General features: G+C 44.3%; 1 protein-coding gene across 6 annotated transcripts in view; it reads left to right on the forward strand.

The window, feature by feature from the left end:
- The window catches only part of sox5 (SRY-box transcription factor 5), a 121,979-nt gene that overhangs the window by 96,830 nt on the left and 12,358 nt on the right, over positions 1 to 12,791 (forward strand). For all 6 annotated transcript variants that reach the window (XM_026326943.1, XM_026326940.1, XM_026326941.1 and 3 more), the window contains exons 8-9: positions 1,504 to 1,592; positions 8,704 to 8,868. In XM_026326943.1, coding sequence (XP_026182728.1) covers positions 1,504 to 1,592; positions 8,704 to 8,868 — 254 coding nt within the window. The remainder of the gene's footprint in view (positions 1 to 1,503; positions 1,593 to 8,703; positions 8,869 to 12,791) is intronic.

Raw genomic sequence — 12,791 nt, forward strand, 5'->3', positions numbered from 1 at the left:
TGCTTGCCAGTGAGAAATCTCAGCCTCGTCCGCCGAGGTCACTGTCCCGAAGCCAAGAGCAACATGTTTGCTTTCCTCCATCCCTCTCCCTTTTGTTACAGCGACCCCCAGGAGGAGCATAAATAACCACCCAGCTCATGTTTGTCTAGGGAGCACAGAGAAAAGAGCCATCTCCTAGAATACACAGTCCTGAAATAATTCTTTAATCCCTCCTGCCCCCTTTTCCCCACTGGAGAGAAGAATGTCTCAGCTTTTTTTTTTTTTTAAAACCAAATTATATGGGAAAGTATGTCGGAAGGAGAGTCCGGCTGATGCCAAGCACACACACGGGCACACACACATGCACACACAATAGAAGCTCCTGATAGAGCCAAGAGGCTGACCGCTGTACTGAAAGTCCAGGTCAGAAATGCAAGGTCAAGCCCTGAGAACATTCCCAAGTTTTCTCCATGAAGAATGAAGTTTCCTCGATGTGGTACCACTATCAAAGCCTGACCTCCTCCGTGTTCTGGATTTTGGTTAGTGGGCATGTCCGAATGCAAACCAGAGCTATACACAGCCACGCTTTATTCAGTATGACCATAATTAAGTACAGCACGTCTCCTTTTCTCTCCATCTCCTCCTTACCTCATCTCTGACCTTTCTCTCCCTCCTTTTCTCTCTCTCAGTAATTACAGCACAGCCTATCTGCACCTGGTCACTAATAATCCACACTCGTCCTTTTCTTGATTTCCTCATCTCCTTCTCTCGACACTTCTGTCATCTCCTCCACTCTGCTCCGTCTATCTCTTGATTTATCATTCCTGACAGGTGGAGGGGTGGGGTGAAGAGACAATGGTGGAGAGGAGGTTGTGAAGAGAGAAATATGACAACAAGAAGGACACAAAGTGGGATCTGGGTTAGAGAGAGAGACTGAAAACTGCCTTCTCCAAACAAAGCAGAAGAACAGACAGTTAGGGGGTGGTGGTGGAGGACGGGGGGGCAAGAGCAGCAATCGGCAGTGGCGGCTCTTAATTACTACGCTGGGGCCGGCTTTATCAGAATCCCCTCACCTCGCTGCTCTTTGTCAGGGGGTATTAAGAAGGAGGACACACAATCAGGCTTTTCATTAAGGCCCTACCGGCAGCACACACAAAGGATGGCTTTAACAGCTGCAGAGAGGGACTCAGGTGGTGGTGATGGTGGCGGCAGTGGAGGTTGTGGTGGGAGGGTGTTGATGGTGGTGAGGAGAAGGGACGAAGGTGGGAGGAGAAGAAAGAAGAACAAGAGGAGACGAGGATGAAGAGAAAGGGAGGGGGATGCAGAGAAAGGTGGACAATGAGGGAGAGGAAGGAAGTATGGGTGGACAAAGGGGCACAGAGCAGGAAGGGATGAGAAGAGAGGAAGGAGACGTGGAGGACATGAAGGCACTGATGTGTAGAAATGCATTAAAAACAATCAGTGGTTTGGGTTCAGTATTAGAATAATAAGGTGAGAATGCCCATTTTCTCTGCTCTTCCACAGGTGACCCCTACCCTCTCCAGCTCATCCCAACAACAATGGCTGCTGCTGCTGCTGCTGCCACACCAGGCCTGGGACCCCTACAGCTCCAGGTGAGGCTACATGACCAACAGATGACCTCTAGGTGACCATGATGATGCATTAAATTACTACAACTGACGTCTCAAAGAGAAAACATGCTATTTTACTTTTCACTTGGGTGGGGAATAATTTCACCCTGCCAGTGTTCACACCACTTCCCACTGAGCTGTGTAAGACTGCCATGGGAAGGGGGGACAGCTGTCACTGCCAGCCAAAGTGTGGACAAGTGAAGCGATCCTGTAAAAACATGATTGTGATGATCAGAGCTCAAAAACCACAACAAGCTGACAAGTGCAGCCCTAGCCCTCGGCTCTGTCCTGCTTCAGGAAGTAAATGGGTTTGAAGCAGTTCTGGAGAGCTGTTGAAGTCTGTACGACAGAGGGTTGAAATATTCTGATTGACTGTCAGAGCTCGTCTGTGTGTCATCCTGAAGAGGTTTCCATCTCTTTTAACAGCACACAGGCATTTTTAAATGTGATTTAACTGTTATTGTCATGATCCCATGACAATTTTGACAGTTTGTCCTGTCCTTCTGAGGGTACCTGAACTCATCATTAAGGAAACATCTTCAGACATTTCCCTACACTTAAAGTCAGAAAATAAAATAATGACCACTATTGATATGGATTTCATACCTCCAACAATCTTCTTGCCTCTGAGGCAGTTTTTTTAATTTGCTGTTATAAATAGAGACAAGCAGGAACACACACTTATCAACACAAAAATCAAGTGCGTGCTCAAAGAAAAGTGACCAGCACTTCTTATTGCTAAGATGAAGCCAGTGTGCAGATCCGCTGAAATGTGCCAGAAACCACAACTGTTCAAAGGTCAACGCAAGTCAAAGCAAAAGCCAAAGCTGATTTTATTTAAAAAGTCTATGTATGAGTAAAGCCTCCAAACTCCAACGCATTTTTAACTTGTTTTGACTGGTTTTGAGACGTGACCAATGGTATGAAATTTTAGCTTAGATTTGATGATTCAGCTGAGAGATGGCCATAGACTCATAAGTTTAAGTGGTCCGCTCTGATGCCATAAATCTGGAGGCCAAGAAGCAAGAAAGCAGAGCAGAGAGGACAGAAAGAAAAACACAAGACCCATAGAGAGGTAAAACAAAAACAACAAAAAAAACATTGCTCAGCATCTGTTATCCCACTTAAAAGGAGGATGAGTCTGACTTTGGTCCCTTCCTGTCTGCATATTTAGTATAAGTGATCTAACCCCCCCCCCCATACAGCACTCACACACTCACTCTCTCCCTCTGTCACCGACCCCCGCTACACATACTTCCACTCAGACTCACATGGGCTTTGGGGGGGCCCTCTCCCAGGGGTTAAGAGCCCTTACGGGCGTCCTTTGAGTTGTCTATCTGAAACACATTAACCTCAGGTGTTGGGCTCAGACCTCGCCGCACAGCACACAGCACTTGCACTCTTTTCCTCACACACATTATCATAAAATATGACACACATGTCTATATTAGAGAAACAGCTGCATTCATACACATATTTCCCTGTACATGTTTTTCACTTACTGCTCACACACACACAGGGAATGACAGAAAAATCTGGGTTAAAGGTCAGGCACACTGCGTGTAATACATTTACACCTGCCAGCCAAACGTGCTGCCCCATATGCTAGACACTACAGGGAGAAGAGAATAGCTGTGTAATTCTGTCATGGAGAACGGACCCCGCTGTCATCACTGATTTCATTATTACTCACATATGTGTGTGTGTTTAGCCCGAGAATAATGTCCTCTGTGCTGTTATTACTGCTTCAATCTAGCCGTCCATATGTTCGACTGTGTTCAGACTCACTCACAATCTCCAGTTGAACGGCTTTGTCCACCTTGCAATTGGATTCCCCCCCCCCCTTTTTTTTTTTAACCAACAGGGAGGGCCGAGAGGACACTAATGCAAAAAAACATCTCACTAGCAGATTTCTTTCTTACAATCCTCCCAGAAAGACACACACATCAACTCTGACACACACAAATACACAGTCACACGTTGAGATTAAGGCTTTGTCAGAAAGAAACGGATTTGCCTGGGCTAACACGAGTACAGATGTCTCAATGTGGATGGATTTCCTTTGGGATCGTCTCTGCGCCCTCATTTTGATAAGGAGGTGTTTCTGTCGCCGAGACGAGACATGACACTTAGTTTGGGCCTCGGGTCGCCAAGGCAACACAGTGGTTTCATTGTGAGGAGACACAAGTGAACCCATTTAGATGAGACACACACAAATTGAGATAAAAAATAAAATATTTTCAGTACAGATACGGTACACACTAAACCTTGTACTGAAGAATGCACACACTTGAACTGCACACGTACACATACAGTCGGTACAGCATAGTGTAATTATTTGCACACACCTACTATAGTACCTGTTTTTCTCATGTACACTGTGTCATGCAGACAAGTGCAGACTCATTTGGGAAACAGGATCAGTCTTGCTAATATAAAAAGTGCACGATGTATTCACACACCTTTTGAAACAGACCCTCTTGGGTCTTGATGCCTTCAATTTGATACTTTTGATACAAAGAATGAAATTTTGCACTGATTACACTGCGTAAAAAGCTAGATATAGAGAAGGAAAGAAGACAGAGAGAAAAAGTCAACAGCACAGCTTTGAGTTAAGTGCAGTTCTTATAAAAATGTATTAATCTGTCAATGATTTAAAGCTGTTTCTGTGTTTGAAACATTCTCCAATAGAAATCAACACAGTAGCTTTTATAGTCAATGGGAGCTTAAGAGACAATCCTCCACAGAAGGTTTTCAAGGCAATGGAGGCTTTGGAGTGTACAAGGTTGGCATTTAGCATCTTAATCTGGGGGATGAGTGTGACATTGTGCATTAGAGCATGTTAATCTGGCTCCCTATTGACCCTTGATATCATTGATATCATCCGCATCACATAAATGGACTGAGAAGGACAGACAGAGAGCTGAAAAATGACAAGGAAAATGCACTTATCCAGGAAAAAGAGGCAGAGAGCAATAAAGATGAAAAGGCAGAGGTACAAGAGAGATATTTAGAAGGATGATCAGTTAAAAGGATAAACACAGAGATAGCGGGGATGGAGGTAAGTGGAGGAAAAGAGTGTGGATGTGTGTGTGAGAGAGAAGTGTGTGTGTGTGTGTCTGTGTGTGTGTGTGTGTGTGTGTGTGTGTGTGTGCAACGTGGTATAAAGAGGGTCACTGTGTAGGTCAGGCATCATATGGAGAGGCAGATGTTGGAACATATTGTCCTGGATTACCGCTCTGTACACCGGAGAGATGGACGGACGAACAACGGACAGGCAGGCAGGGGGAATGAAGGGGGGGGGAGTAGGCAGGAACAGATGAGAGAAGGTAAACGAGAAATCAATCGAGCAACTCGTTTTTCCAGCAAACCTTATCTGGAAGAGAGAGAGACAGAATGCAGCACAGCACTTTCTGCTAAGTGAGAATTGCTTCAAGGTTGATATCTCCTCCGCTCTCTTATAGGCCTGTTGGAGCTGCTGGGAAATGTCATTTTGTGATAGCAGCATGGGATCAATGAGAAATCAATAGGCAGTAGAGATAAGTGACTATAGTTAAGAAGCACTCTGCCTTAACACTTCTGAGCAGTTAATGAGTAGAATGAGTTTTTAGTGTAAATAAAGTAATATAATCAACTGTGGCATATTTAAGTCTGCTTATTTAATTCGTTTTTGGATTCCATATTGTGATTAAATTCCAAATTTAGATTGCATTATTGAACTAGCAAGAACAACAATAAACGCTACTTGTCTTTCACTATAGGTAATTCAGTTAAGTCATTTTGGTTCTTTTAAAAACTTACTTTCAGCTGTGTAAAGCGAGCATAAAGAGAAAATTACCCAAATGCTCCAAATGTTTGTTGTTGAAGAAAATTCCCCAGATTTTTTTTTGTCGTGCTCATGTTTGTCCTTCAGACTGCATCATAAAGGCATAAGGAATACATTGTTGTTTTTTTTTTTAAAACTTGGCCACTTCTATTCATCTTTCTGTGTGGGCAGTTTTTATTTTATTTATCGCTTAAATAGGTTTCAGTGACTTAAATGTCTCAAAAGCAAATAGCAAGAGAGGCTGTTAAGATGTAAAGGCAGGGAAGTGTTTGTGCTGAATGCCGCTGGCTCACCATCGGCCCATGTTTGCTTCTTTTCTGTTTTTGTACCCAAACATCTCAGAAGTAAAAAAAAAAAAAAAAGTGGTCAGACAGGAAGTCAGACAGACAGAGAAGAATCCATTGGGATCCATACTATAGTCCTCGCTGTCCATGTAAACAATAGAGCTCAGGCTGCTCTGAAGCATCACTAACTCTGACAACAAAGACCAGGCTAGCTGGTAATCTGACTAAAGCTGCAGATTATTGACCCGCACACACAGATCCCCTCGGACTTAGATGACAGGAGAAAATAGCAGCTTAGTGTGTGTATGAGCACACACACACACACACCCAGTGTCAATAGTACTAATACCAATCACAACTCACCTTTTCACCTCTCGTCAATAGAGCTCAGGCTTACACACATGCTAACACACACTCTCACACACATCCAGATGTGTTGTTGGTGTTGCTGGGCTCACATTCAGGGATTAGGGACCAAAAAGGCAGGGAGCAGGTCTTAACAGGTCAAACACACACACACACACACACACACACATACACGTACACACACACAGAACTTGGCTCAGCAGTGTGCCTGGCTAGTGAGTGACATTTCAAATTTCTCAGTCTCATCCTGCAACGACGATTGCATTTTCTCCTGCCTCTCGCTCATTGTGTTGCTGTACGTGTGTGCCTGCGCCTGTGTGTGTTCGCTCCTCCAGTCACCCCAGGGGGCTTTGCGCTGTCACTTCCTGTTTGTTGACACGCATGTCGTTGTGGCGATGCTCTGGGCACACTCCGCGGTGCCTCTGCCCTCTACTGTGTGTGTGTGTGTGTGTGTGAGAAAAAGAGTGTGTGTGTGTTTGTGTGTGTCACTGCTTGCCGGCCCATTGAGCAGGCTTTGAGTGACGGGAGCTGGCCTTGTAATGGAACTCAATTCAGTCCGCAAATAAAGAGGCCTTTGAACCACTGGTCCGAATATGGCAGGACACACACATGCACACACACATACACACACTGCCTGTGGTCCACTCGCTAGGGGGTTTGACTGGTGGGGAAGGGAAGGGGGTGAAGGAGTGTTCATGCATGGCTGCAACCCCCCTCCTGCACAGCTCTCTCTTCCAGGAGCCCCAGTGCAGCTAATTGAAGAGAAATGAGCGAGTGGAGGCTGATCTGATCACAGTGAGCTGGTCTACCGCGCTGCATCCATGTAGCTCGCCAGAGCATGACCGATCTCCTGCTGATTCACATCAGCAGCAGCACACCCAGTCTACTGCATGTAGTCAATTATCACTGCTCCCCTCTGCGTCTGTAAGGCGGGAGATACTGACACTTATAATGGCAAAAAAAGTCCCTTTTGCTCCATAACTGTCCATAATCTGTTTAACTATTAAGTATTTCTTAAATCTAAAGCATCCACTCCCAAAAGTCTTTATTTAGGGATGACTATAGTTCACCTTCTATAGAAATAGAAAGAGCAGTAGATAAAAACTGCGCTGTAATATAAAACATGTTGCTAATTGCGTTGCTGTTGCATTGTTGGGCAATGAATATTGTTGTTGCCACATGTGACGGACTGCCAGGCAGAGATTATCTTACATTCAAATTCAAGTTTCTTCCAAAAAAAATGCATCTTTGTGAAAGTGTGCGTGCTGCCAGTTTGAATATTTCATCTTTGTCTTGTTTGAATAATGAGAGATATATGTCTTTATTTGAGATAGCAGAGGAGAGCAGAAGATAATGTGGCTGTCAGGAGAGATAGAGAGAGGTACAGAGAGAGAGCTAGAGAAATAGCAGTGACAGCATCTCTTCCTTGTCCATTTGCATAAACCAGCCTTTGTTTGACGCCTGTGGCCAGCAGCCAAGCGCCAACAGAAGGACGGAAGTTAAACTCAACAAAAAAAAACACAAAAAAAAAAAAAAAAAAAGAACGGTCGTCTTCCAGCAAAATCCTCCACCAGAAATAAATAATAACAATTATAACTATTCAAAATGTTTAAAAAAAGGCAACACATCAGTTACTTCTCACCAAAACGAAACGTTCAGTTGCTCTCTTCAGAGGAGGGAATAACAATTCTGAGACAAACAAAACAGCGTCTTGGAGATTTGTATTAGCCGGCATGAAAGTAATTGAGCTTGGATAATTTAGAGGAGGGAGACAGAGAGGCAGAAAGAAGCGTTTATGAATATTGAAGCTCCTTCCAAGTTGTGAATATTATGTCGTGTCTGTTGCTGTGGAAATAGTGGCCAGAGACTGTTTTGTGTGATACAATGGTATTGCATAAATATTCCCAAGTATGTTCACACCATAGCAGCTCACACCATAATGCTTTTATTTAATTGGGAATTAATTAAATACATAGATAAGAATAGGGAAAACCTGTTTTCCTCCACAATAGTTACTGAATCAAATTATCTTTTTTTTGTTTGACTATTTTATTTGTATTTTCACATCTTTTTGTCCGTGCACTAAAAGCATCGCAGGGGTTTGTCCCATCTGGCAGATTTTCCTCCTCCTTTCTCCGTCCCGCTCTCTTTCCTTCTACATCATCACTTTTTTCACCTTGAGTGAGAGCTGGGCTCTCCGGCGTGACCTCAATAGCTGGAATGTCCCTTTCTCCCACGATGCACCTGGAGGGGACACGGCATCTCTGGGCCTGTCAGAGAGGCTGTTAGCGCTTCTCCCATGGGGTGAGGGAGGGGGTTGACACTGGAGATGTCCCTCTCTGTCTCTCTGCCACAAACACAGGCCAGGCCACTAATGGCCTCTTCTTCCAGAGCTTTTTATCCCATGTTTTCTTTTTTGTTTGTGTGCTCTCGAGTGTTCATTTATTCATGTTGCCCCTTTCTTCTCCTTTATTTTTTTCTTCCTCCCCTCCCTTGTCCTCTCTCTCTCTTCTTCTTTTCTTTCCCTCCTTGCCCCAACCCCTCACCCCACTTCTCTCACCTGTCTCTCTGTCTTCTCCCAATCTGTCTGTCTCTACCCGTCTCTCCGACCTTGCAGCAGTTGTACGCAGCTCAGCTGGCGGCCATGCAGGTTTCCCCGGGGGCCAAGCAGCATGGAGGCAGCCTGCCACCCCAAGCCAACCTGGGCACACACTCCCCACCGAGCAACACGCATCTACAGAGTGACAAGGGACGCAGCTCCCCGCCACCAAACAAGACCAAGGTAGAGTATATGTGTTTGGTTGTTGTCTTGGTCAAGGCTTGTTGGTCAGTATTAACCAATCTTTTTAAATTGTTTTTAGATAGTTCAGTCTGTCTCTACCCATGAACAACAAGAATGGCCTTAAATCTTCTAATGACCAAGTCTGTAATAAAGTCCTACAATACTAAAATACAGCTTTAGTCCTGCCAGCCGACTGAGGTCAGAAGATATGCTCTCCAGTTTTTATTGTAAACCAACTTGTTTGTGGTATTTGCCAAAACTAAGTCTATTTTCCTTGATAGTAATGCAAAGACCTGCACTGGTATTTTGTATTTTCACATGAAGACACTCATTTCTTTGAAAGAAAAAAAAAAAAACAGGGATTTCTGCTAACAACAAAAGATTCTTACTATGCTGGAAAATTCTTCAGAAAATGATTTGGACACAATTAGAGCAAGAACTGACATTTGCAGTCTAGCTAACTGTTGGTCTTTCTAGTGTTACTGAGAGACTGAATGTCTTCCTGGATGAGACTGTGTTTCATTGCAATGCATGAGCTAAAAATGTGTGTATGAATGTTTGAATTTTGCATTGCATCCCAAATCTTTTTTTTTAATTTTTCTTTTATGTTATTGCTATGAAACACATGCCCTGGGTAACGGTCAGCTCCTCACACCAATGCACACCTCAGTGCAAACTTTACCTGAGAGAACTCACAGTCATCACTGCAAATCAAACATTCTGGCTTTGGCACAAAACTCCTGCTGGTAGCTGGACAGTGAGTCTGAGGACGTATTGGTGTTTGTGCCGTTTTCTCGGCTGGCTGCTCAATAGGGCCGAAGGGACGTTTTGTGTCTATCCGAGTGGAATTCTATGAATATCTGCTTGGCTACTGGGCCCCTAATCGCCTCCCCCCACCAATACACACTTATACATATAACCCCTATGCCCCCTGCCATCCTGTCCACCATAGAACCCCCCATAGTGTGGTGGTCACTCACAAATCCACACACGCAGACATTGACATTGACACACACATGGGATCAGACAACACTATCAAAACCCTACAGAGATGGACAATCTGAATTTAGATGTTCACATAAATCAAAGTTTTCCAACTTTTTCTTTTCTTTCCCTTTCTTTTATTGTCTCCTCTTTCTTTTCCTTTCTTTCCTTTCACCTTTCTGTTTGCCGTTTTCCTTTCCTTAACTTTCTTTTTTAACTTCCTTCCTCTTCTTGTCCTTTCCTTGATTCTCTCCTTTTCCACTGTCCTTCCCATTCCATTCTTTTCTTTTCCTTTTTCTTCCTTTCCCCTTTCTTTTTCCTCTTCTCTCCTTTCTGCATTTTACAATTGTTTTTTGGTGCATCTTAATCTTTATCACAGTTCCTGTGTCAACACACACACACACACACACACACACATACATACATGCACACTGTCACAACATCAGGACTAGTTCATGGCTCAGATTAAAGCGGATGGTTGCCTCCAGAGCTTGTAAGTCTGCTTCCTTGTCAGCCCCTCCCTACACTTCCATCTCTCACACACACACAAATGCAAACTTGCCGCCCCACACACACACACACACACGTCCTATTACCATATATATGGAGTCAGGCCTGCGGTGGAGGGGAAGTGGGGAGTCGTAATGGCCTCCCCAGTTCAGCAGGAGTGGCAAACTGGGGAGTGGACCCACACGGACCCTGACAGGCCCCATGGAGGCCAAATGGCCATTTGACCACAGAGCTGTTTTGGTGTTATTCCCCCATGCAGTAGCTCTGTTTGTGAGCATGGAGAGACAAACATTACAGTCTGTATGTTTCTCTGTGGCGTTTATAGATTCTCTCTCTTTATCAAAATCTCAGCCTTCTTCTCTCTCTTCCCGCCTCTCTCCCTCGCTGGATGAGTGACATGTATATTTCAGCGGTGTTCTCCCCCAAAGGGCTCTATCTCAGGTCTCTAGTCATTTAGAGACCCACTGCCTCCCTATGCTCACAGCTGTTTGGACTCAGGCACATGCTGCTTAAGTGCTTTACCCTCGGGTGAGACACAGGGACACATGCGCATGCACACACACACACACACACACACACACACACACACACACACACAGGTGAAGAAAAGAAACACCTAGAACTATGCTGCCCCCTCACATACGTGCAGAGAGTGGCTCTGAAAATGTAAGTAGACATGCATACATGCATTAAATTTTGCATCATATCTAGCCCATTCACTCACATGTATTGTGCGCACACAGCAGTGAAAAGTAAAGAAAGAAGAAGAAATTAACCAACCAGCTACGTATTTAAGGTCCTATATTAGTGTATGAGGAATAATTATACAATAAAACAATGTTTACAATATATTGCAACATTCTGTATAATTTCACACTTTATCTGATAAGAATATCAACAACAATAGTGTTGTGGCAGCACTTTCTATTTTAATTAAGGAAAGATAACAAAAACATTAAAAAAAAAGCAAAAGCAATCAGACTAGACTGTCAAGGTGAAGTCACGTCTACATCACTGTTTTCTCCAAACACAAATTAGTTCACATTTAAGGAGTTAGTGTGTGGCTCGTTGCCACATGCTGGAGGAAATAGAGCCGTATCTGCCTCCTCTGTGTCGTCTGCTGTCTGACAGAATTAGATATGACAATATAATTAATATCCAAGCAGTCAGTTGTAGCTGAAAGGAAGGGGCGAGAGGAGGGGATGGAGAGACGAGTGCAGACAGACAGATGAAGGCAGAGAAACGCATGTAAAGGTCTTGACATGGACACTGTGGGACACAGAGAGAGACCTGAGCAGGATAAACAACAGTAGCGCACCCACTTGTCCTGTTAATTGAACCGTCAGCTCCCATGATAAGATGCAGAGCCCTGATGTCGCTTTCACGTCAGCATCCACAGAAGTGATACAGCCCACACACACACACACACACGCATACACACTTTATCTCTTGTCTCCTGCTTTCTCTCCCTCTCTCTCTCTCTCTCTCTCTCTGTCCCTCTGGCTCTCACTGTCACTCTGCATGTTTTTCAGTCTCAAAGCTGGAGACTGTTTCATCAGCCAAGAGAGACACAAAAGCAATTGTATTAATTCAAGATTCCAAGCTTTTCAGAGGCTTTGGAGGCCTCACACATGCACACACACACACACACACACACACACATACCACACACACTGTCATGAGATTTAGAGCTTGTTGAGCAGTGTCTCGCAGTGACACACACACATAAACAAGCCGGCCCAAGCCTCTCAGCTCCACTGTCTAAACTAATTCCTCCACACTGGCATAATGCAGGTTGGCCACCTTCCCACCATAGGATTTGGCTTGGCACAGAGAGGAAACTCCCCCATCCACTGTACAAGACACGGAGGCATTATCTGTTTGTAATAAATATTCAAACGCATTCCCAGCCAAAGCCCACCATAATATGGGTCAGGATTGAGAAGATCCCGCTCACTTTTTCTCTTCTCCTTTCTCTCCTCTTCTTTCCTGGCCCATTGTCTCACTGAAGGCATCTTTGGGGGTCCTCCATCTATTTAGAAAGACCCCCCTAATGAAGGACAATCCGGTTAGGCCTCACCACACACACACACACAACTTGTGATCACACACACACATAGACACGTACCAATGTAGGGGCTTAATTGGAAGGGCTTAATTGAGTTGTGAGGGGCTCATAAGGCTTAGCATGACTGAAGAAGTGGGAATCAGCGAAAGTCGGCCTTAATGAGTGGAGATACCACACACACACACACACACACACACACACACACACATGCATACAGTACTTGCTCTCTTTTTGGATCCCACTGTATGGTGGATTGTACTCTGCCTAAGCAGCAATTAGACTAATGACAAGAAAATAAAGAAAAATAATGTCTGCATTCATTTCTAAGGTCTGAATTTAGCTACAGTTATACCACACCTGT

The sequence above is a fragment of the Mastacembelus armatus genome, chromosome 23 (assembly GCF_900324485.2).
Source record: "Mastacembelus armatus chromosome 23, fMasArm1.2, whole genome shotgun sequence".
Lineage (NCBI taxonomy): Eukaryota > Metazoa > Chordata > Actinopteri > Synbranchiformes > Mastacembelidae > Mastacembelus > Mastacembelus armatus.